At 31.6% G+C, this 24719-nt stretch overlaps 1 protein-coding gene across 1 annotated transcript in view; it reads left to right on the forward strand.

Annotated features, from left to right (window-relative positions):
• Nucleotides 1–24719, forward strand: part of LOC129230367 (anaphase-promoting complex subunit 1-like) — a 112484-nt gene that overhangs the window by 28520 nt on the left and 59245 nt on the right. Inside the window, 14 exon segments of the mRNA XM_054864764.1 lie at nucleotides 1217–1449; nucleotides 3064–3240; nucleotides 4778–4876; nucleotides 6395–6551; nucleotides 6802–6960; nucleotides 9925–9951; nucleotides 9953–10015; nucleotides 10017–10061; nucleotides 14563–14620; nucleotides 16000–16259; nucleotides 17097–17273; nucleotides 20817–20887; nucleotides 23136–23227; nucleotides 24555–24700. Of these exon segments, the coding sequence (XP_054720739.1) occupies nucleotides 1217–1449; nucleotides 3064–3240; nucleotides 4778–4876; nucleotides 6395–6551; nucleotides 6802–6960; nucleotides 9925–9951; nucleotides 9953–10015; nucleotides 10017–10061; nucleotides 14563–14620; nucleotides 16000–16259; nucleotides 17097–17273; nucleotides 20817–20887; nucleotides 23136–23227; nucleotides 24555–24700 (1764 nt within the window).

The raw sequence follows: 24719 nt of genomic DNA on the forward strand, positions 1-24719 counted from the left end.
AAGAAAGAAAGAAAAGCAGAAAGTTTCTGACAATTAAAGAAAATCTAAAGGTTCTCGATGTGCTTTAACAATTAAATGATGCGTCGAAAGTAGCACGACAATTAAGTGTGAGTGAATCTTCCACATGTACAATTTAAAGTCAAGAAAAGAAAATCCGTAAAAACTTGCCGAGTCGTCTAAGCAAAATGCAAATATTATGAACATGGAAGCTGCTCTTGTATTGATAACTAGGTCCACCCGCACGGCTTTGCCCATAGTAGAAAATTAAAAATTCTTTTGGTTTGCCTGTATATTTACAAATAATGTTGGGTGAATTTTTCGCCAATTAGCTTGCCCATGTTACGGTTCCACGTTATGATAACTTGGTAATTTACTCCTCCATGTTATGATAATTTTACTCGGGAAAATGTTCCTATAATTAGAATAGAAAAAGAACAAAATCGAATTTTCAAAAAATCGCTTTGAGGTGCACACCCCCATGCTACAAACTAATTCTGTGCCAAATTTCACGAAAATCGGCTGAATGGTCTAGGCGTTATGTGGGTCACAAAGATCCTGACAGACAGAGAGACTTTCAGCTTTATTATTAGTAAAAAGATTAAAGAAACCAGGAAGAGGATTGTCACCATAGATGGAAACATTATAAAAGACCAAGCGAAGAAGCTGTATTTAAAAATATATTGGAATAGCAAATTGATCATGCAGCACAAATCATCAACATTTTCATTTTTTAAAGTTATAAATGTCATTACTGCATCTACTGTACAATATCATTATAGTACATCGTTTTATTATTGCTAACTGCTGTACATACCGTATTGACTTATTATACGTCTCTCTTTCCCGTTGATCACTGATTTTGTGCCCATTAACAGTATTTTATGTTAATTTAAACAGCTTTTTAAGAAATACAAATAAAAATTCAGTTCTTTATGTAAGAAACGGTAATGTATACTTAAAACAGTGGTGTTAACAAGTGTTTAAAAAAACTAGGTATGTTTATAAAAAAATTTACCCTTTTATTATTATAATAAAATACACCCTTTTCCACAACGCGAAATTTCTCTTACTCAAGGGGCTTTGGAATGCAACCCTTGCGTAAGTCAGGATTTGACTGTATTTGAAATCTAAATTGTATTAGTCAAAAATATTTCCTCTTCTACTAACTTATCTATTGTTTTTTATTGCCTGTAACATTCACAAATTGAATTTTTAGGAGGCAGAATATGCTTGTACAAAATTAGAAATGGATTCAACTAACCATACTCGAACGCCAGTAACAAAAGAATCATCTTTGTTATCAAGATACAATGTCTCTCATACTCCAACAATGACCATTAGCACTCCTTTTCACAGCTATCCTTCCAGCCGCACAGCTTCTCCATCTGTGATACAGTCTCGTTCTTCAAATACATCAGCATCTAGTCTTACACATATGGCTACTTTAAGGTATGAATTCATGTATATTTTATCAGTTGAAATGACATTTTAAAAACTCAAGAGCAGCTATTGTTTTTTTTTTTATTATATATATATATATATACAGTCAGACCTCCATATATCGAAGTAGCAAATTTCCGGAAAAAAAATTTGATATATAGAAACTATCATATTTTATCGTACAAATCTCCTAAAACACTAAAATTAAAGCTAGTTTTTGTATATAAAACCCAATTTCTAATTTATTCAAGCATCGGATTAAATAAAAGTTGAAAAATAAAAAATTAACAGAATTTTTGCGACATTAGGGGGGTTTCGTTTTGACAGTGTAATCGAGAGAAAAGTAAAAAATCAATCTACTTAACTTGAATGATTTTTACTGAAGCTAAAAAGACTAGGGATGATAATCAACAGACAAAAGGGATAACTTGAAATTGATTTTACAGTGTTACTGGTTACAACTAAGATTTGAAATAAACTTGAGGGAATTTAAGAATTCCAGAACAGAGCAACGACCTATCTACACAGCCCTCAACCCCAGATTCCTTATGAGTTTTGTAGCAACCTTTAGTAAACATAATTTTCTACTCTAATTTTCATTTTTCATGAGACAAACAGTCTGAAGTGCAAAAAAATCTATGAATGTCTCGAAATTTTTTTCGATATATAGAGATTTTTTCGATATATAGAAACAACTTTTCTATGTAATGAACATAGAAATTTGCTGGGTTTTCAATTAATAGAAAATTTTGATGTGTGGAAGTTCGATATATGGAGGTTCGACTGTATATAAAATATCAGAAACATTATTTGAACTTATTTTGTTTTTGTTTGGTTCAAATGGACTCCATATAAAAGCATGCATTTTTTCTCCGCTAATTAACAGAATTCTGTGAATTTCAATCTCAGAGTTCATCTTTTATGGTTAGTCTGTTTTTTAAAAAAAATTACCATAACAAAAAAAAAAAAAAAAAAAAACATGAAAAAGAGAGGGGAAAAAAACTTATTAGAACTCTTCAGTCTGGAATAGTGAATAACCGAGCTGGAGGCAAATGTCATCTCATTGAAGGAGAGCACCAACAAACTGGTAGATAAGGTAAATTTATTTTACTATTTCAACCCAAAGAGTTCTAAGATGCACTTTATGTCCCATAAAAAGTTAGTGAATCATTTAAACAACCAGTAATAGAAATAAACCAATAATTAATAATCTGATGATAAAAATTTAATATTCTTTTAAGATGTGATTGTTTCTCCTACAGTTGAAAATTAATTGAAAAAAAAAAAAAAACTTCTGCTAATTAACAAAATTGTGTGATTTTCATTATTTCGATTCACGAAATTCTGAAAAAAGTTTCAACTTTTTGTGTTTTAGAGCAAACTTATGTGTGATATTTGTGAACAAGTCTTCTGTAAGAAAATAAACGTATTGATTTCTTTTGACTGAAAGTCCAATTGAAAACTATATAAGGCTTATCTGAGATGTATTTAATTTACACACTGGACTGGGGATTTTTAGATCGATTTTTGAAGTTTTATTTAAGTCCTCAGTTGCTTTGCATACCAAAAATTTCTTTTTGAATTAAATTGCCTAATAATGAGGGTTTTTATTTCATTTTTTAGCCGATCTCATCCCCCATCTTTGAATAGTAGTATAACTCATCCACAAAGTTTTACACCTCATCGAGCTTTGAATTTCCAAATTCCTGCATCACCTGGGAGTTGTAGTGGAGTCTGTAAATTTATGGAACCTTTAGCACCAGATATATGCTTTGATCACGAATGGTCAGAGAGCAAGAGGTTGTATGATTTATCATCTGATCTAAATTTTAAGATATTTCAATATAAAGTTTTATGTATCCTATTTTGAATTTTTTTCAGGATGTGAAGAGTCTATCATTTTTAAGACACACTTTGTCTTTCTCCTATGTATTATATCCATGCATTATGCGTTATGTGTTATATGTATGAGAGTGTATGTTTAACAGTTTTTTTTTTTTTCAACTGAGCAAAGTGAGCCTAATCAACTTGTTTGATTACAGTCTATTTTATATTTCCGAAACATGCCTATGTCTTTTCTGGATATAGAGCATGAAAGATGGATATAATGAGCTACCTCCTTTTATTTAATGTGTTCTTGCTTGTTTAAGAGATTCATATCTTGTAGCATAGATTTTGAAGATTACTTTATACCTGAGATTTTTTTGCTCCATATGCAGAACATTTGAGGGATACCAATCAAAACCACACATGTCCAGTTTAACAAGTTTTAGTCAAATAAAATCATGTTATATTTAAATTTTTTTTAGAGTCTTAAATCAAACAAGAATGTGTCCATAGGCTTGTTTCAATCAAAAAGTAACATATCTATTCATCCTGATTTTGGTCATGTGACAGAGCTGATCTAAGCTGTCAAGATTATTGCTATTTGCTGTTGAGATTACAATGGATGCCTGTGAGTGGTTTTAGGTTCTTAACTCAAGGTCCCCCTGCCCTAAGAGCAAGAGCGCACCATCTTAAATATTGCACAAAACCCCCAAAAGCAAGAGTCCCTCAAAAAAAAAAAAAAAAAAAACCTTTCAAAACAACCCCCCTAAAAATTTCAACCCCTGCATAATTCGTTCAAAAGCAAACATGTCCGTTTTGATTTTAATCAAAGATGATTTTGATAAATTTTATCTTTTTTGGGGAGTTATCCGTGGTACTTCTGATACCCAATTCCGCTGATAATCGGGAATCAGGAATATACTATAATTAGACTGTGATGGGCCTGATTAGTAAGGCATTGGACTTGAGACCGGAGGGTCCTCTGTTCAATCCCAGCTGGTTGAAGATCCACTGTCTTCATAAATGGGGACTGGGGGATGTTAAATATGCTCATGGTCACAAAGTCCTCCAAGTGAAATGATACCTCTATGTTCCCATCAATTTTTCTGAAAGTATACTGCCAGTAATTCACTTCGCTCAATATGTGTATGCGATCATTTACATAATATGTGTATGCATAATATGAATGCATATGTATTTACATAATATGAATTTTTTTTGAAGTTTGAGGGCATACACTATATGTCTAAAAAATATTTGAGAGAAAACAGTGTATGGAGTGTACCCTATGGGAACACCACTGTTCTGGGGGTGCCCCACCAGGGAATAGTGATAGGTATGGGGAGCCCTGGTGTGAAAAGTTAAAAAAAAAAATGTTCTGTAATTGTTCTGCATTGGATGCTCATTATAAAGTAATTTTAACATTTTTGTAATAAATGTAAAGCATATTTTTTATTATAGGTTTTTTAATCCTGTATTTTGCTCAACATTTACAAACTTATTATTTCAGTTCAAGTCATTCTGAAAAAGCTTCAAAAGCCTTTTTGTCAATGGACATAACAGGACATAACTTCCTTTGCTACTTTCTGAAGCAACAACAATCTTTACAGTAAGCAGCTTTATGAATTTGATTTTAGAACAATGGATCATGTTGAAAACATATCTTAAATTTGTGTATTCAAATTGTGCATTTGATTTTTCTTTTTTCTATTTAAGTGTATTTTCCACCTTTTTTTAAATTTTTTTAAATGTATGACTAAAATGTCAAAAACTCGTCATTACATATTTGATTTGACTTGTTTCATTTCAAAATATCAGATTGCTGATTTAAAAAAAATGCTAAGCACATTTCATAATGCACTCAAAAGGACAAAATAACTTTTCTGAGTCAGAAAGGACATTTTAAGTATTTCTGTAGTTTTCAATTATTCCAAGAAAAATGACCCCACAAACGAAGAAAAGTGACTCAAGTCATGTTGAGAATTTCTTATCATTATCTAACTTTCAATCATAAATATTTGAGTGTTGAAACATGTATATTTTTCTGGGAAAGTTTGGTTTGAAATGACTTGAGTCATTATATTAAGGATAAAGAATTCTCTACATGAGTGGCACTTTTCTTGATTTGTAGTGTCATTTTCTTGGAATAATTGAAAACTACAGGAATACTTAAAATGTCCTTTCTGACTCAGAAAAGTTATTTTGTCCTTTTGAGTGCATTATGAAAAGTGCTTAGTAAAAAAAAAAAAGAAAGAAAGAAATCTGTTATTCTTTTAAGTGTAAATGTATTTCAGAAATAGATTTACCATCCCGAAACTGCACCTTATCTTTTCATATAAATGCTCCGTACTAAAAGGAAAGAAACTAATATAGGTGTCAACTTTAAGCAGTTGCCACTAAAAATTAATCATTTTCCCTCTCTATGACTCATTTGTGTGCTAATTTAATTAAAACCATTTAAATATTAAATGTTTCTCAAACTGATTTATGTTTCAAAGCATGCAAGTTACTCCTGGTACTTAGCCCCATTATTGATTATTTTCATAGATGAGAGCATTTCATGCTTGCTCCAGAGAAGCCTTGATTCAAAATTTTCAGTATGATTACTATTAACATTACTGTTGCAAGGCAGCAAAATTTGTAACAATGGTTTTATATTTAAATATTTAATGGGGCAATTACATGAAATTTGCTGTTTTCCATCCTAACCGAAATAATTATTTTATTCTAGAATTTTAATTTTTCAGCATTAAAATGTACCTTAAGATTAAGCAAATCATTTAGTAAAATCCTGAAGTCGCTAAGTGGTCTAGTTGCTGAGATATAAGCAAAAGCAGGCCTCTGATTTTTCCATGACAATCAGGCCAAGTATAATAAAAGAGCTTAAAAAGTTTCACCTTTTAATTGCAGAAAGTTATTTTGTTAAGTTTTAATCTATAGCTTTTAACTTAAGAAACATTTCAAGCCAATATTTTGACTTTACTTTTCATTGAAATGATACGTTGATTGACCTTTTTTACCCTTGTATCCCCCCCCACTACAATTTTATAATTCTTGCTTCCCTAAATTGATTTACAATGCAGCTGTAATCACAAAAAGTAAAAGATTTAATAATATTCTCTTTTAGGTTAGTAAAATTTGAAGAAACAAATGATGACAGCCAATGGATCTTTGGAACAATTAGTTACATACCAGCACTTGATGCTGAACCTATCCCTGATTTGAATCTCATTCTTACTGTGGATGCTAACTATACATTATCATTATATACTGGTCTCACAAAGGTAGTTTTTTAGGTGTTATATACTCGTGCATGTTGTTTTATTATCTTTGATTATTTTACTGAATTTTCTTCCTGTTTGATCACAAATTACTTACTTGTTATTTTTATCGAAATCTGTTCTCAATTTTTGTTCTCTTTTTTAAACATTTTTTTTAAATGTAGTAGTACCGGATATTTTTGTTAATATTATTGAAAATCTACATATTTAATGATTTATTATTATTTTTTAAATCCTGACTATTTATTTTCAGATTTCTAAAGTTCATGTTGCTGATATTTTTGGTCCAAACTGTGATGTTCCACCTTCTCAAAATTACATTCCACCCACATGTTTTGCAACCCCTAGAAGAAATAGTCTTGTTTCTTCAACCCGACCCCCTAGTGCTGCTAGTACCAGATTTGGAGATGAAGTATGATTCTTACAAATGTTTTACAGACTGTTACTATGGCAGATCTCTTTACTTTTTTTCCTTCATTTATCTCTTACTCATTACTAGTTATTTCCGCACGATTATGCCCATGAAAGAACTTAAGAGGTCATTTGGTTCACCTGTATATATTTACAGTTAACGTCTATTGTACGTTAAGTTTTTTTTTTTTCCAAGATTTTTTAATATTTTTAGCAGATTTGAAAACTTAGCACGTAGCTTAACAAAAGCCTTAGAAATATTTTAAAAGAGGAAAGAAGTTTCCCTTCCTTGGCTTAAACCGCAAAATAACTTTCTTAACAGTTAAAATATTTTAATTTATATCCTTTTCAATAAAAGAAAAGGATTGATTGCCAAAATAAGCACGTGTTTTCAAAAAAACAAAACAATTAAAGGGAGTAAAAGACGTAACCACATGGTAACATACGAATATAATTTCCGCTTCGAAAGTAATTTCCATTAATCTTTTGCTTTTATTCTTGAACTTAGTCATTTAAAATCCTTTGTCTTGCTTAAGATAAGTCTTGGGTGTTGGTTTTCTCTAAACGCTTCTTACAGCTCTCCTAATGCTCGTAAAAACTTCAAATAAACTTCACTTTAAGCAGAAAATTCCGAGCTTTAGAATGAATTAAAACTTAAAAGTGTGAATGAAATAATTATCTCCCATGTTATGAAATTTATGTGGAAAATGAGCTTTAAATTTGAATAGAAAAAGAAAAATCGAATTGTCGGAAAATCGCTTCTAGGTGCATATCCCTATGCTGCAAACTAAATTTGTGCCAAATTTCATGAATATCAGCCGAACGGTCTAGGCACTATGCACATCAGAGAGATCCAAAGGTTGAACTTTATTATTAGTAAAGACTATTTATTCATCCTTCCCTTTAGATGAAAATGTTTTCTTCAAAACCTATACTGTGCTGTGTACATACAATTTTTTTATCTGATTGGTAAAAATCCGCAATTCAATCCTCATATTTATAGAATACTGTTTTTATGGTTGTCCTTTTTTACTTCCTTTTACGAAGTAAAGGAAGTATTGTATTCGCAAAAAAAATTTCACCCAAAAATCGGCCTTAATTTACATTTTGCTTGCCCCGGAATGAATATTGAATTTTTTTTCAACCCAACCACATGTGGATATATGCCTAAAAACATACCTGAAATATACATTTTGACAGTCCCCGAATTACTTACAACGACTTTTCTTGTGATGTCCGTATTTGTGTATGTGCGTATGTATCTCGCATAACTCAAAAATGGTATGTTCCTAGATTTGGTACGTAGACTCCTAATGGGGTCTAGCAGTGCAACTCCCCTTTTGGTTGCATTTGGATGTTCCAAAGGGGGTCTTTTACACCTTTTTGGGGGGAAATCATTGTTAATTTCAATGCAAACTCAAGTGGTGTTATAATTTAGCAAACACTTGGCGATGTATCTCCAATTTTTTTCGCCAACTTGCCGACAATTTTTTTTTTTTAAATCTGGTTTCAATTTAGCCGCTATTGGTGATATTTAGAGAGTTCACCATTGAATCACATTAAAATGTCCAATGTTGGGAAAATTAATCTGTATAATTTTTTTTTATTCAGTTCATAACTAACTTAGGGTAAAAATATTTAAAGTGTTTCTTTGCTTATTCCAAGGCACTGTTATCATTAAATTGGCGTAAAAGGAAGTCATGTGATGCACATATCAGCTTCTTTGTTTAAAGTTTTAAGAACAAAAATACAGGAAGCTACCAAAAAATCTGTACTTGAAAAAAAAAAACTTTGTACAGTAAACTCCTGATTATCCATGGAATAGGGTGTCACTGTAACCACGGATTAGCAAAAAATCACGAATAATCCGAATGATAGGTAAAAGACGTCACTGCTTATATACAATCGCTAAAAAAGATGAATAACACTCACACTTATATTTAAATTATAGCTAAAAACATTGCTACATTCCATCTACTAACATGGAATGTAAAAAATATACATATGTAAAAGCTAAAAATGAACAATAACATAATCAAAAGTTTTAAACGCATTTAATGACTTTAAAAAAAATAGTGAAAAGACCTGTGGATAAACTGACTGCGTTTACTGTATTTGCTGCTCAGCATACCTCATATTGTCTGTTGTTTGGGAAATAAAAAGTAATATAGAAAACCAATAACAGATATTTGAGATTTGCTGCTCAATTTCAATGCTGTAAACTAGCTTTTACCTACTTTTCATGTGAAAGGAAAGAGTGCATATGTTATATTTAGTGTGCTTTCTGCATCATGCGCAAGAATCAATTTTTTTTAAAAACAATTTTTGAAGGTTTGTTGCTTAGGAAACTGCAGAAATTTCCTTTTATTTTCATTAAAATTGTTGTTTGGAAATATAGATGTATTTTATGTCTCATAAAAAATTTATACATTGCTTAAACAACCAGTTGTGAAAATAAATCAAGAGAAAGCTGTTCATGATAAGTAAAATATTGTTAAAAACTGATATTCTTTTGAAATATGTTTGTTTCTGTATAGAGCTGAATATTTAATGAAATAAAAGCATGTTCTACTAATTAGTATTGAAAATTGTACTTTTCAATCTTCAAATTCGCAGAATTCCTTAGAAAAATTCAACTTTTTGTTTTGTTTTTGAGCATCACACTTATAATGCTGGATACCTAGCTAGTTGTAAATAAAATAATTATCTTGAAAAGTCATACACATTTCTACTATGCATAATGCACATATTAAAGATATAATGTAGTTTGTGAATAGCTATGTGATATCCATTGATTCACATTTTGAATAATTCTTTTTTGAACTTGTATTTTATATTTGACACAAAAAGTGAAAATAAATGTAGAGAAGTAATTGATGTCAGATACTTTACTATCAATCGTTTTTTTGTTTGGGAATGTGAAAAAAATTTGTTTATTGAACTATTAAATCTTTTCCCCCCTTAGGTTCAAATGTTATCACCAGTACCCTTCAGTTGCAGAAAATCCTTCATCTAAAACTGTTTTGAGTGATGAATTGTCATTCCTTCATGTGGGCCCCTGTTAGAAGTGTTCGAGATGCTGTCAAGAATCGAGTGACATTAGTAATTCATTATTGCTGTCATTGTTATGCTTTGTTTAAATACAAAAACATTCTGTCTTTTGAAAACACCCGCACAATTTTCAGAAGGCTTAATTTATTGACAAAGTGTCCCAAAAATAATGTATAAGCTCTTTGAATGTTAATAACAGCCAACAATTTTTGTCTGTTTTTCAAGTGCGAGGACATGAACTAATGACTGAAGTCAGACTTAACTTTGAGCGCTAAAAATTCTCAACTAAGTGCTTCTAGGAAAACTACAAAAATGAGGGATGTACAAAAGCAGAACGGAGTTTTAATGAGATGTAGCAACAAACACTCACATTTATTTATTCACTGAATAAGTTCAAGAAAGAAGGAACTGTTAAAAATAGATCCACTTCAGGTGACTTTGACCATCCACAGCATCACACGAGAAAGAAAAGTCATTGAAATGCTCCTTCAATCTCTGAGAAAATCCGTTCAGCCATCAGCTCTTGGGACAGTTGAGCATCTGTTGCATTTTGAACCTTTTCCAATAGAAAAGTTTTACTCCCAGATTTGTATACAGCCCCCCCCCCCCCCAATGAGACATTTGCATAACAAGATCAATTCTCATGTATCCCCCTTAGTCCTCTTGGTTTGACCCTGATGATTATTATCTGTGGCACACGACAAGCAAAATCTTTATAGCACAAAACTTGCTAATGCCAATGAATTGAGAGCAGCCGTATAGAGGAAATGTGCTCAAATACCAATCAAAGTGATTAGAAAACATTTTGGATTTTATTGGTCAGCATTTTCAGCTGTGCCAGAACCAATGACTGGTAATTCGAAAACTTTTCATTAAATGGCTGGTTTCTACATTGGTTCACTTTATTTTAATAATTGAAACTTTTTTATATCATAATACTTGTTTGTTATAGTCATTCAAAGAAGGTATACATTTTTTGGGACACACACACTCTCTCTATTATAGTTATAATGGTTTTTTGCTTTGAACTTTTTATAGTTAATTTTTAAAACATGTTTGAAAATATGAGTGGTTTTTTGAACTATACATTTTGCAGTAAGTAGTTTAATGCCATAACATCAACTACTTACTTTTTGCACATTTTGTGTGTATGTTAGTAGGGCTCGACTGATGGCATTTTTTGGCCGATGGGCCCGATGCCGATTGTTGGCCGATTGTTCAAAGATGGCCGATGGCCGATTGTTTTCCTCCAAATGGCCGATTGCCGATGGCCGATGGCCGATGCCGTTGGCCGATGGAAAAAAAAAATCAAACAGAAATAAATTGATAAAATTGTCAGAGATTTAAAGGATGATTGATTCATTTCACTTTACTTCCTTTCTACGAATAAGGAATTGCAATCACAAAAAATATAAAAAAAATCAGATTTTCACCTAAATTTTTATTTTACGATCACCCAATTTAAACTTCACAAGTTTTTTCGGCACATCTGTACATGCATATGTACCTAAGAACATGTAGATGACCGAAATATCCATTTTGAACGCTTCCTCAGTTAATTATCGCAAATTCTCTTGTGATGTCTTCATGCGCGTAAACTTACGTCACTCAAAAACGTTATGAAATAGTAAGTTGAAAACTCATACGTACGTAGTATGATCTAAAGGTTAGAGGACAAGTTGTATAAAACCTTACCCTGAATAGTTCACATTACCGAGGCAAATCTATCTACAAAATAGTCACCTTGAACGACTATGCACTTCTGCCAATGTTCGTATAGCTTTTAGAAGCGCTCCTGGAAGACATTTTCGCAACTTCCTGTAAGGCCTCTTGCGCTGCTGCTTTAACTTCATCGTAGGAAAGAAGGCGACTTTCATGTTGAGGATGCACGGTTCGATTGGTCAATACTCTGATATGACAAACAAATAACATAACGTTTCGTTGGACTTAGCTCCGTGTGACTTTTACCTGTTCCCAGCAAAAAAACATTTGCATGGACGATGCTTTCCTCTGTCAGGAAAAGATAAAGCTGCATCATAGAAGGTAGCGAAAAATGGCTTTCAGAAGTGTTTCCAAAAGTTATATGAACACTGGCAGAAGTACATAGTCCCTCAAGGTAAACTTTTGAAGGTGGATGTGCTTCTGTAATGTGAACTATTCTGGGTAAGGTTTTATACAGCTTGTCCCGAACTTTTGGATCGTACTACGTACAATCTATATAGGGTGTAGTTATGCTTCTCCTTTTTTGACTTTTTTGACTGCTTTACAATGAAAGATAAAGAACAACAGCCAAAAAAAAAAAAAGAAAGAAAAAAAAAAAAAAAAAAAGAAAGAAAGAAAGAAAAAAGGAAGAAAAACAAAAAGACTGTTTAATAAACAATTGATTTTTTTTTTTTTTTTAATTGAACATATAACTAAGATTTCAGTAATATTGTAATGATGCATGGATTTAAGTTCACTAAACATAGTTAAAAAACATTAAATTATGTTGTTAAATCATTAAAAAAAAATTAAGAATAAAACTATGAAACCGTCAACAAATTACGCAATTAAATTGGAAAGATTGCACGTAGACATTTTTTAGTCATCAAATTTTAAAAAAAAGATAACAGATAAATTACAATACTAAATCATAAAAGAAATATTTTTTTCTTATTTAAAATTTATGAATAGAAAATTTTGCATTTTTCAAAAAACTAAAACAGTGACATAAATTTTGCTGGAAAAAAAATTGCCATGAAAAGAGCGAGGTTCTTAAAACGCAGCTATAAACAAAATCAATATTTACACAAAGTTAATAACTGAATACATATGACTACTTGATCTGATGTTTGCATACATAATATTGAACAATTAGATTGTTTAATCTTTTATGAAGTTTTACAAACAAGTTCAAATTAAATTGTTCAATTTAACAGTAATTTTCTGAAATTTAAAAAATTGCATAATAGAAAATCCTTGAAACTTTTCTATAAAAAACAAAAATAACTTATTCATTGATTTTATATAAATACATAAAAATAGTTACTTACAACAGAAAAAAAAATCGATCGCTATTAATGATACAAAAAAGATGGCGCATTACGAAATGGAGGGGGGGGGGGTCACCCTCTGATTTTGCAGTAACTCACACTTCGGCCCCAACCTCTGCCTAATATTTGTAGTACAGAACCGCTAAAACCAACACCTCGGAAGAGTTTCTGAATCTATTTCAGCACTTCCGAAGAAAAAATTCAAAATTCCCTTCGATTTCCGAATTGTGTCACCATTCAAAACGTCTTTCTTTAATCAATTTCTTAAATTAATGCTCTAAATTCTTTCTAAACAATAGATAAAGTTTGAAAAAAAAAATCTCTAATTTTATGAATGGTGTTAGTTTTAAACAACTCAAGAGTATAACTAGAGTTTAATTTCAGAAATTGAGGAAGTGGGAGGAGGGGCACACAAGTGTTCTCGTAAATTCAAAATAGTCGTAAAAAATAGAGTTCAAAATAATCATGAACATTGAGCAAAAAAAACCCTTCCAAAACTTGCACCCGAGTTTGTATTGACTTGCAGTGGCGGATTTAAAATACAGAGTGTTTTAAATTGAATAGCGGGGTTTTGCCATCTCATATTTGCTTCCATAGTCTCCAATTCGGCAATATATCACCAAATGATCGTCAGTCTGAGACGCTATATTAGTTTTGCATTGAAATAAGTAATTAATAGCCACAAAAAATGAGTAAACAGGCTTTTCAGAACACCGGATCGAAAACAAAAAGGGAAGTGCACAACTGGAACGTACGCACACCCCACACGCGAAAACTTATCCTTCTACAGTTTACCATTTTGGAGTTATGACTTATGAGAGATACTACGTACATCCAGCAGCAAGAAACAAGGCAATAATTAACTTGTTTGGTACCTGAATGCAGTATTAAAAACTCTTTCAGGGGTGACTCAAATAAAAATTCATACTGAAATTTAGTAAACAATTTTATATGAAAACAACCTTTACTTTGTATTAAAAGGTAACACATCAAAGGTCTTTTTTTTTTCAAAAACATCGGCCAATTCCATCGGCTTTTCGAAGTTTTTAAGGCCGATGGGCCGATGTTTCTTGCAATTTAGCATCGGCCGCCGATGCCGATGCCGATGGCTAAATTGTTGAACCATCGGCGCCGATGCATCGGTCGAGTCCTATATGTTAGTCCTATTGTAAAGATTGCAAATGAGTAAAGTTCTTGTAATAGTGATGTTTTCAAATATGAAAGTGTTATATGGCTCAAAATGTGTTTCAAAATGCATATTAAAGTAAAAAGTTGATTATTTCTCTATTCAAAAATGATTTTAAGAAAATTTATCCTGTTTCTTTTTCTTTACTTTTATTTATTTATTTTTTTTTTTCGAAGTTTTTCGCCCTGTATTTTTTTATTCCTATCTGGTTAAAAGTGCTGCTGCTATTGTTTGTAAATGAAATATTGGGCAAGCCTGTTAATTTTCCTAATGTTTTAAATTATGTTTGTTTATTGTATGTTTTTCTAAGGTACATCATAGTTATTTATTTCAGGAAACATCAGTAGGTTATTATAGGTTACAAATACCTGAAGTTGCGACTTCAAAAATTGGTAAGTTTTAATAAATTGATTTTGACACTCAAAATTATTAGAAAACGCTATTAATTTTTGCTATTGCAAAAAAAATTTTTTTTTAATTTTCAGTTATTACTAAAACAATTAACAATTACATTTCTCATAAAACTGTTGCTACCTAAATCTAAGGGTTTTCTCTTTTTTTTCGGTATTTAGAGAAGTTACCAATGCTGTTTTGTGCACTGGTACAATAAATAGATTCACTCATTATCAAGAGAGTACTTCAAATATGATTAAAATATGATAGCTAGATTATAAACATGTTTATCTTTGATTACTGAGAAAATTTATGTATCAAGATTCTTAAACTTCTAAAAGAGAAATATTTTGTTAAGATGTCTTGTACAAAAGGCATTTGCATTTGATCACAGACATTTTCCACTGCTACATCGTATCAACTTTGCATAACGATACCCGCTTTAACAATTCCCTCAATTTAACGATTCATTTTGTCCGGATTTGACTGCATTGAATTTCTATGCTCCTTGATTCAACGATACCCTTGATTTAACAATAACTTTTTCCAGTCCCTTCACGATTGTTAAATCAGGGTTACACTGTATGTATCCAAAAACACATCTGAAATCTTTTATCAAAATCACTAGCCAAAGTCACTAGCAACAACTAATAAATGCACAGTGATTTCGTTGTGTTCTTCAACTGAAAAGAGGCTGTCAAGTTAGTGTTGTATTATTAGTTTTGTTTTATATACACCCAAACCGGTTTCCTGTTTTTATGAGGTGGATAGTGACCGCCTAAAAAAAATCGCAGAAAAACATTGTTTTAAACTTTACGAGTTGCTATAGACAGTTGTTTTTCCAATACAGTTATTATTTTTTTTTAATGTGGTAAATAGGGACCTCGTAAAAAAAGTCTCAGGTAGAAAGTAACCCAAAAACTTATGAAATAACTAGGAATTGCTTCTTTAAGTGAAATCAAAATAAACCAAGTGATGATAATTTTGCAGAATAGTTGAACCAAATTTCTCGAATAAGAACTTTTTTAGGAGGTCACAGTGGCTTCCTATTCGGGTGCCCCAGTCGTCACTTGAAGATACTACCTCGCACTTGTTTTATAAATAATTTTGTGAAATTGATATTGAGTCCCAATCTAATTGAACTTTTCATATACGGCAAAAAAAAAAAAAAAAATCGTACAGAAAAAGATTGCACTAAAACAGGTTTGAGTGTATGTCCTTTTACAGGCCAACAACATAATTTTGCAAGGTGCTGCAAAACTTAACAAATCTCATTTTTCTGATCCTTTCAATTCATAAAATTTTATTTAACAGTTTAATTAACTCTTAAATTTTAGAGTAGGAATACTTAATATCAGATCTGCTTATTTATTTTCAGTTTTGAAATGCCTTCAAGCCTTAAAGCATGTCTTGCCCAGGGATATCTATACACAAGTGTTTGTGAAATGGTATTCTCAAAGGAATGCTCCTGGTCCTTGCGATATGAATTCAGAGCTGGAATTGAATTCCTTTCTAATGTGCTTGCTAAACACCATAGGTTTTGATGTGGAAGGAATTGTCCTTGGCAGTTTTATGAAAGAAAACACAGCAGCACCTCAAGTGAAAAAACAAAAGACGCATGAAGGAGGGTGTGATGATGTATGTTGCATTTTGAAAGAAATTTGTCTTTTTAATATGAAGCTTTATGATTGAAAAAAGTAACACTGAACTGTATACTATCATTAAAAATAATTAAAGTGTGTTTTTCATCGATTCTGTTTGTAAATGAAACAAAGCTATGCATATCTTTTCTTTGTAATTTAAATTATCTTTCGGATTTTAATATGATGTTAATAAGGTTTTTTTTAAAAAATGTGTCCAAAATATATTAAAATTAATTTAAGTTTGAAAGACTCAATATAGTTTGAAATTTCAAAACTCTCTCCCCCCCCCCCCCTATTTCATTTTTTTAATCTGCCAAATGTTTAAGGATTTTTCTGGCTTTTTGTTTATGTTAGCATTTTATGTTATGTTAAGATTTAACTTGATTTAGCTTGTACAGATGCTTATTCATAATATGCTCTTTTTTAGTCATAGTAATTGATAATGATGTTATTATATGTAATTAAAGAATTGGTTTGCTATAGTTGAAGTAAACCTAACCTGACAGTGTTGTAATGCTGGGATTAGGACCTGTGAAGCCTTCACAATGGTGCGACGTTAGGTTTGCTCCAACTGTAGTCATCAAGATTAACAAGATATTTTCTTTTAAAAATGCAAACATTTTAATTTCATATTGCTTAATTTCATAGCCCAAGTTCCTTTTTTGTATATGTATTTCTCTATTCCTGCAATTTGTTAAAATCTTAATCAAAATGAACATTTTTATTGTTATTGAATTTTATGTGTCTAAAAGTTTCCTTATTTTTCTGATGCCTTTCATTGTAAAAAGTCTTTTTTTTTTCAATATACATATATAATGTTTTCAATTTTCAGGATTGGTCGCATGTATTGTCAAGTAATTTGCACAGGCAAATGTTGGATTTGAAACTCATAAGTAGTAGTTGCAGCAATGGGTCTGTTACTTCTGACAACTCTCCAAGTTTCAATGTATCTGCAGTTCTTTTCCCATACATAGCCCATCTACTTTTTGCTCTTCATTTAGTGTATGAGGTAAAATATTCTTTGAGTTATCTTATGGTGTTTGCATTATGTTCCTTTTAAGTAAATATATGTTTATGGCAGATCTGACAGTTGAAGATAAAAGTTGGCTACTGTTTTTATCATTTACTTTTAACGCGGATAAAAGTGAACTTATTTTCAGATTGTAATTATAATTTGAAATACTGATGTGTAAAGAAAAGTATGTGCAACAGCACAAAGCTCAGTTATTAGGCAATTTGAGTTCCGAGAATGCCCATATGAATAAAATTGTCATGAACCCTAGCCATTTACACCTTGCCCATATCGTAAGGCATTGTTTTTGCTCCATACCCTCCCCCCTCCCTCCCATCTTAACTAAACTTAGTGGCATAACCAGGGGCATGCACAGAAATTTTGTGGCCCATCACAAATGACTCTTAGGGGCCCCCTCCACATTTTACTCCTACTTCTGTAAATATATTTCACCCCTATTTTTAAAAATCTCGAGGCCCTTCAGGCCAGGGGGGCAGCAGGTGCCTCCCCCACCCCCGTGCACGCCCCTGGGCATAACAGACCATGGAGGCCAAGGTCTACTATGCCCTTCTGAGATTTTGAGACTTGATGTTTCAGTTTAATTGTCAACCAAAAAGTAGAATCCCCCAATGTTTAGTTTCCAAACACGCTTGGTACCTACTCATTTTATTAACTGAATAGCCGAGTCAACCATGGCCTACCAGGGGATCAAACCTGGGTCTGAGGCCCGGAAGTGCGAAGTGCTATTTCTGAACCACAAGGCTTCCCCTCCCATCTTAATTTATAAAAAAAAAGCAGTTTTAATCACCTGGTCTAGTAATTGCTTAAAACTGTTGCTAACAGAGATAATTCTCATCACTTAACATTTTTATTTATGGTGTACTTCAGTGCTGTAGTGGGGAGCGTTTGAATGAGGGAGGATGCCCTTTCCCGAAATATTTGGGTTTTTATTGTGAAAATGAGGTAAATTGGTTTCAGACCACTTTTTCTTTTGGTGATTCAACCAAAATCCCAAAATAAGTTCCTCGAAATATTTTCCCCCCAACTTCAGCCCTGGTGTTCTCTTTGTTTATTTAATTGATTCGTTTATTTCAGAAACCACCAAAGTGCGCTTTTTTGAACTTCCGGAAAACTTTAAAAAAAAAACTTTTGCAGCTTAAGTATAGGTCTAGTCTCCTTCAAATTTTTTTTACCAAATCAAAAACATGCTATTGAAATAATCTATTTATTAAAACATTTTTTCTTTAAGTTTTTGAGTTATACTGTACCTAAATTGAAAACTACAAGTAGACTACAAGCTACAGATGTCTATATACAAAGCATCTGGCCTTATTCACTTATTCAGCTTCTGGCAGCTCCTTGTCAGTTGTTAGCCATTGGGTGATAATGTCATTAGAAGAGTTCATATCCAACAGTGCGTTTCATAAAATTTTTATATACAGTCGACTCCCGCTACAACGCGATCCGACTTACGCGAAATGGCTATAACGCGAATTTTTCACGAGTAACGAATTTTAGAGCTAACGCGAATTTTTCGCCTACAACATGAATTTTTTAGAAGGAAGTATTAGCTTTGTTATTGGCTACTAAATATTGATTTAATGAATGTTATTACGTCTCTTTGAGCATCACTGACAGCCAAAGTTCCCACCCCAAACTAGTCTAGTGTATCAAATAACCGTAATGGCACCTTAGTGTCACCTTCATCTAAGTTTGAAAATGTGAAGAAAAAGAAAATTTCTGATAAAAAAATTTAAAAAGGCTAAGATTCTCGATATGCTTAAACAATTACAAAACGTTGAAGGTAGCGCGACAATAAGTATGAGTGAATCTTTCATATGTACAGTTAAAAGTCAAAACAAAAAGATGTCTGTAAAAGTTTAGAACTTAGTTTCAATATTGAAGCTTGCAGTCTAGCAAAGTAAAAATTATGAAAATGGAAGCTACGCGCACTCTTCCATTGTGGATTAATAAAAAGATCAGGTAGAGGAGATGTAGCCACAAATTGAAACGTTTTAAATAAAAGGTGAAGTGTATTTAAAAATGTATTAGATAAGAATAACGATCCGATCTTGGAGCATAAATCATCACTAATATCCTCATTTTTAACTCGTAAGTATTGCTACTGTATCTACTGTACAGAACTATTTTGTGCATCATTTTAATTTTACTGCATGCAGTGCACACCGTGTTGTTATATTTTATATCTTTTATTCCCATTGGTCATTTATTTTGTGCATCTTAAGTATTTCATGTTGAATAACAGTTTTTTATTTTTTATATACAGTAAAAGTTCAGTTCTTTATAGAAGAAACTGTAATGGTTAAGGAATGCTTTAGAGCAGTTTGAGGGGTGTTTATAAGTGCCTAAAGGTATTTGGTATGCTTTGAAAAATTTCTATGCATATATTTTTCCACAACGCGAAATTTCAACTTACGCGAGGAGTCTTGGAACGCATCCCTCGTGTAAGTCGGGATTCGACTGTAGTCTATCCTTTTTTTTTGATTGGGACCTGAAACCAAAACTCTCGCTATGCAAAACCCGAAAAATTTCAAAAGTTGTTTATATCATTCAGTGGAGCTTTTGTTGGGAACTTCTGTTCCTGTGTACGAGACGTACTGCAGTCCTTTGAGTCTTGCATTCCGAAGAATGTTCCGTTTGTATTTTTCTTTTTGCATGACTCCACGCCTACGCTTGGGATTAGGTTCATCATCTGAACTGTCCAACATGGCTTAATAACTATATAATATTGTAATAAATAAATAATAATACCTAATTTTCACCGACAGCTCACAAAAACTAAGTGTTAGGTAACCTTTGAATCAAACAAAACAGCGAGTCACAAAACAGGTGAGGCTACCCATCAGGAGTGAAATTTACCGCAGAAAGAACCTAAGCGATGGCGCTTGGGTTCTTTCTGAAATAAAAGAATTACTTTCAAGGCTGCCAAAAAGCATTCTGATGTGGAACATAGGTTATTTCTGCACTAAAAGATGTATTTCCCTTGAGGTTGTACAGTACCACCAAAAGCACATTTTTTGATATTTTATCCCTTATGTGGTTTTTGAAATAAACAATTCAATTAAAAAAGGCTTTAGAGAAGCATGCCGCCGTTGACCTTTTCCTCAATAAATCATCTATTTACACGTGCAGAAAAAAAACTTTCAGCTCTTTTATTTTTGACCAATCTATGTATGTATTTCTGTTGATTTCAGTCAAAAAAGTGATTAGGTAAAATGACATCATTAGTAACTTTAAAACTAGTTTTTATCACCTTATTTTCCATCTTTTTTTTTCCATTGTGTACCCACAAATAAAGTATTCTATTTAAAAAATAGTTGATAAGATTGTTAAACCCTTAGAAGAGTATAATACATACTACATACTGTGAATTATTAATTAATGTGGTTACAGGATAGTTCGAAATATTTCATTTCCTTGTTATTGAATAATAGTTACTCATGTGTTTCAAATGGTTTGATGAGAAGCAATATATTTCATGTAGTTATTTTACTTATTTTTCGCTTTATTGATTTTCAGGATTGCAAATTGGATGTACTATTGTGGAATGATCTTGCTCAGCTATGCAGCTTTCTTTGTGAGTTAGCCAGGTAAAATTTAGTTATTAATTATGTACACATCTTTATAAAAGATTTTGTGTTACAAAATCCATGCATAGTAAAATCTAGAAGTGTTCTTAACAATCTGGATGTTTTATCCAAAGTCAATTTTGTGCCTATATTTTTGAAGGTAGATGTGAGCTGCCCACATTTAGTAATATGTTGCTTATGAGTTTGACCTGCCTCAGTTGTGTCCCAATGGGGTCGTTTCCAAAAATTTAAAATATTTTTTTCTGAAAGAGCATGCTTAAAAACATAGGATCTGAACATTTTTAAAATAATTTGTTTAAGTTTAATATTTTTAAAAAATTACTTAAATCGGCTCACTTTCAATGTTTATGCTTCTGTCCAATGACATCACAAATGATGAAATGCCATTTTGTGTTGCCATCCACAGAGCAAAATATTTAATTTGCATCTTTACTCACGTGTATTGGCAACAATATGGTTGATAGCAAGCGTAGAGTGCAATTTAAATTCGCTTCTTGATTATCATAACGTGGAATCGCGGTAGAAAGATGTGGCAAAGTGCATCATTTGTGACGTCATCAAGACCACACCTTGCTTTAAAAATCAGACACTTAAAAAAATTAATTAAAAAATAACTGTTGGAAAAATGAAAGAATTTTCTGGGTCCATGTTTTTTTTTTTTTTTTTTTTGCTTATTCTATCAATTTCAGTGACAAAAAGTACTACTTTTGACTGAAGGAAACAACCCCATTACATCATTTGTTTTTCATGTGACACAGTATTTTTTTTTATTTGGCTCTATTAAGAATGATTGAAATCTCTTGACCATTCTCTCATGCTGATTCACCTTTTCAACTTGCATGGTATTATATATAAATTTTAAGTGTTGATAACAGTCATATTTAACTAGAATCCACTTATTTCTATTTTTGAGTACTGTCAGATTACTCTAAAAGAATTACCAAAAAAAAAAAAAAGAAAGACAGAGTGAATAGCAATATGATTAGAGTGATAAAAAACATGCACCCTGTCCAACTCTGTACCATCAGTTATTTTATTTATTTGTTTTTTAATTATGCTTCACTTGTTTATTTTCTAAGTAGTAAAAAATTTTTAATAACCTTACGTTGAAAATAATACCTAATTTATACAATAATTGGGTTACATATTTTTAAATTAAAAAAAGGTCAACAAATGATCAATAATCAAATTCAGCAAATCAAGTCATAGGTCTTTGAGAGCTTGAACAAGTTGGTTATTTTCTATTGTTTCTCTGTTTTGGAGGATCATGTGGTAGCTTCATTCGTTGGCCACTTCAGTAGCATTACACCCTAGTCAGTTGTAATCAGTGGTGTTCCCATAGGGTATACTCCATATATGCCGTACACTCTCAAACATTTTTTAGACATATAGCGTATCAAACATTTTTTTGACATATAGCATATACTCTCAAGGCTCAAACATTTTCATATTATACCATATTATGTATATGATCGCATATACATTTTGAGCTTAATGGATTACTGGGAGTATACCCTCAGAAAAATCGAAAAATCGATGAGAACATCACTGGTTTAATGTCCTACCTACTCTGCCACTCTAGTATGGTCTAAGAAGTGTCAGTTGTCTGAACATTTCTCAGACCATTATATTGATTACTGATGATATTGTCATTACCAGTTTTATCCTAGCTTTTGAAAGTGCCCAGTTGAAATATTTTTGAATCTTCATTTTTTTTCCAGTTATAAATTTTATTTCAATGAAAATTTTCCATTTTGATATTTTTTTGCACTAAATGCCAATTTCCCAAACCAGATAAATTAGCATGACTAATTCTTTTTGCATTAGATTATATGGAATGTCAGATTAGAAGGCAAGTGGATTAGATGTTTTTTAGTGCATAGTCTCCCAAGTTTGCATCTCATGAACAAATTTTTTTTCTAAATTAAAAGTCAGAGTTTCTTCTTTCTTAAGTTGTTCTTTTGATCTTATTTTTCTCATGTTATTTCTTTTTGTACATACTGTATTGACGGTAAATACAATGAAAGAAAATAGTTTTCATTTTTTAACACTATTTCATGCAAAATTTTTATTTAGCATAACTTGATTATTATCACCCATTCTTTTGAAAGCAGATGATTTAGATTTTAAGTTGCAATTGATTTTCTTCTTTATTAAAATTTTTTTTTTTTTTTTTTGTTGAATTGAATGCAAACTTGTTTTTTCCTTTAAATGGTTTTGAACATCTTATTTCTCTTTAAAATTTTAGAGAACTTAGAGAATATAAATTTTTGGATCTTTACTGGAAGGATTTTCCAAATCTCTTTTGTTCTTTAAGCAAGAAGCCTGCTCTACCTGAAGGTAAAATTTTTCTGTTACAATTTAATTTTTAAACATATACCCAATTGCAAATTTTTTTTACATAATCTACAGTGCAGAATAAAAATTCCAAAGATAATCTGCAAGGTACTGTCTGTTTTCTTTAGCTTAAATTTAAGATTTTTCCCTTTCAAGTTTTTGGTTAGCGTAAGGTCACCAGTAACAGACAAGGGGTCAGTAACAGACAGTCATAAGTTTGGATTTAAATAATAAGCCTTTTGGATTGAAATAATAAGACTCCTAGTGGGGTCTAGTTGTGCACCTCGCCTTCTGGTTGCATTGGGATATAGCAAAAGGGGTTTTTTTTTTACCCTTTTTTTTTGGGGAAATCAGTGTTAATTTCAATGTAACCTCAAGTGATGTTATAATTTGGCGAACACTTGGCCAAATATCAACAAGCTTTTGGTTGCCAATTTGGTGAAAAATTTGACAAAAAAATTACTTTTCGAATCTGGTTTCAATATGGCACTATTCGCAATTTTTTGGAGCGTTTTCCATTGAATCGCGTTAAAATTGCCGTTATAAGAAAAATTAATCACTGTAAAGCAATTTTTCCTTTGGTTCGCAGCAAACTGGGGGGGGGGGGGATATTTAAAGTGTTTCCTTGCTTACTCTAAGGTACTATTATCATTAAATTGGCATAAAAGGAAGTCATGTGAGGCACACATCAGCTTGTTATGTTGAAAATTATCTTAGTTTTTACTTGAATAAATTTCATAAAGTATATTTAGTTAGTAGATGTTATCATTCAATGTATTTTCAAAGTTCCAAAAGGGTCATGTTTGGATCTTTCATTAAACTAGTTCTCATCTTAATATGAAAGCATACCTTCTCTCTATGCAATTCTGATAAGCCATTCTCTTCTTAAATGGGAAATTTCCTTCTGAAGAACACCTTCCTTATACTGAGCATGCCTAAAGCTGAAATTTTTCAGTAAGCTTCATTAGCAGAAGGTTTTGGCATTTTTTTTTTCTGGATTTAAATTTCACTTAGTTTTAAGTGACTCTATTTTTCAGCCTTAAAGGGAAATAAAAATAGAATATTTTTGTGCATTATTTTGATAGGCTGAAGGCATGATTTAACTTAATTCTTGCTCCAATTTTGATATTAAGAGGAAGATTTTAGTTTTCTTTTTCAAATTATAAGATAATTGTCAATTTCTTCATAGATTTAAGGTATATTAATGTATTTTCCTTCCCTTTCCGAAATATATTCATGTTTTCTGATTTGTGCTAGTTTCTGAATTCTACTCACAATCTCTTAAGCTCATGCTCAGACTTTATAATTTCATGTATTTTTTCTTTTTCAGAACAAGTGGATAAAATTCACTATCCAAGTTATTTTGTTAGGGTTCCTTCCATTTATAAATGGACAAAGGACTGTCTTTCAACTGGTATTTGCTCACCTTTTCCATGCATTCCACAGGTTACAACAATGATCTGTAATATAGTTTTGGTAATATTCTTTTCTTATG

Source organism: Uloborus diversus, chromosome 9 (assembly GCF_026930045.1).
Source record: "Uloborus diversus isolate 005 chromosome 9, Udiv.v.3.1, whole genome shotgun sequence".
NCBI classification, from domain to species: domain Eukaryota; kingdom Metazoa; phylum Arthropoda; class Arachnida; order Araneae; family Uloboridae; genus Uloborus; species Uloborus diversus.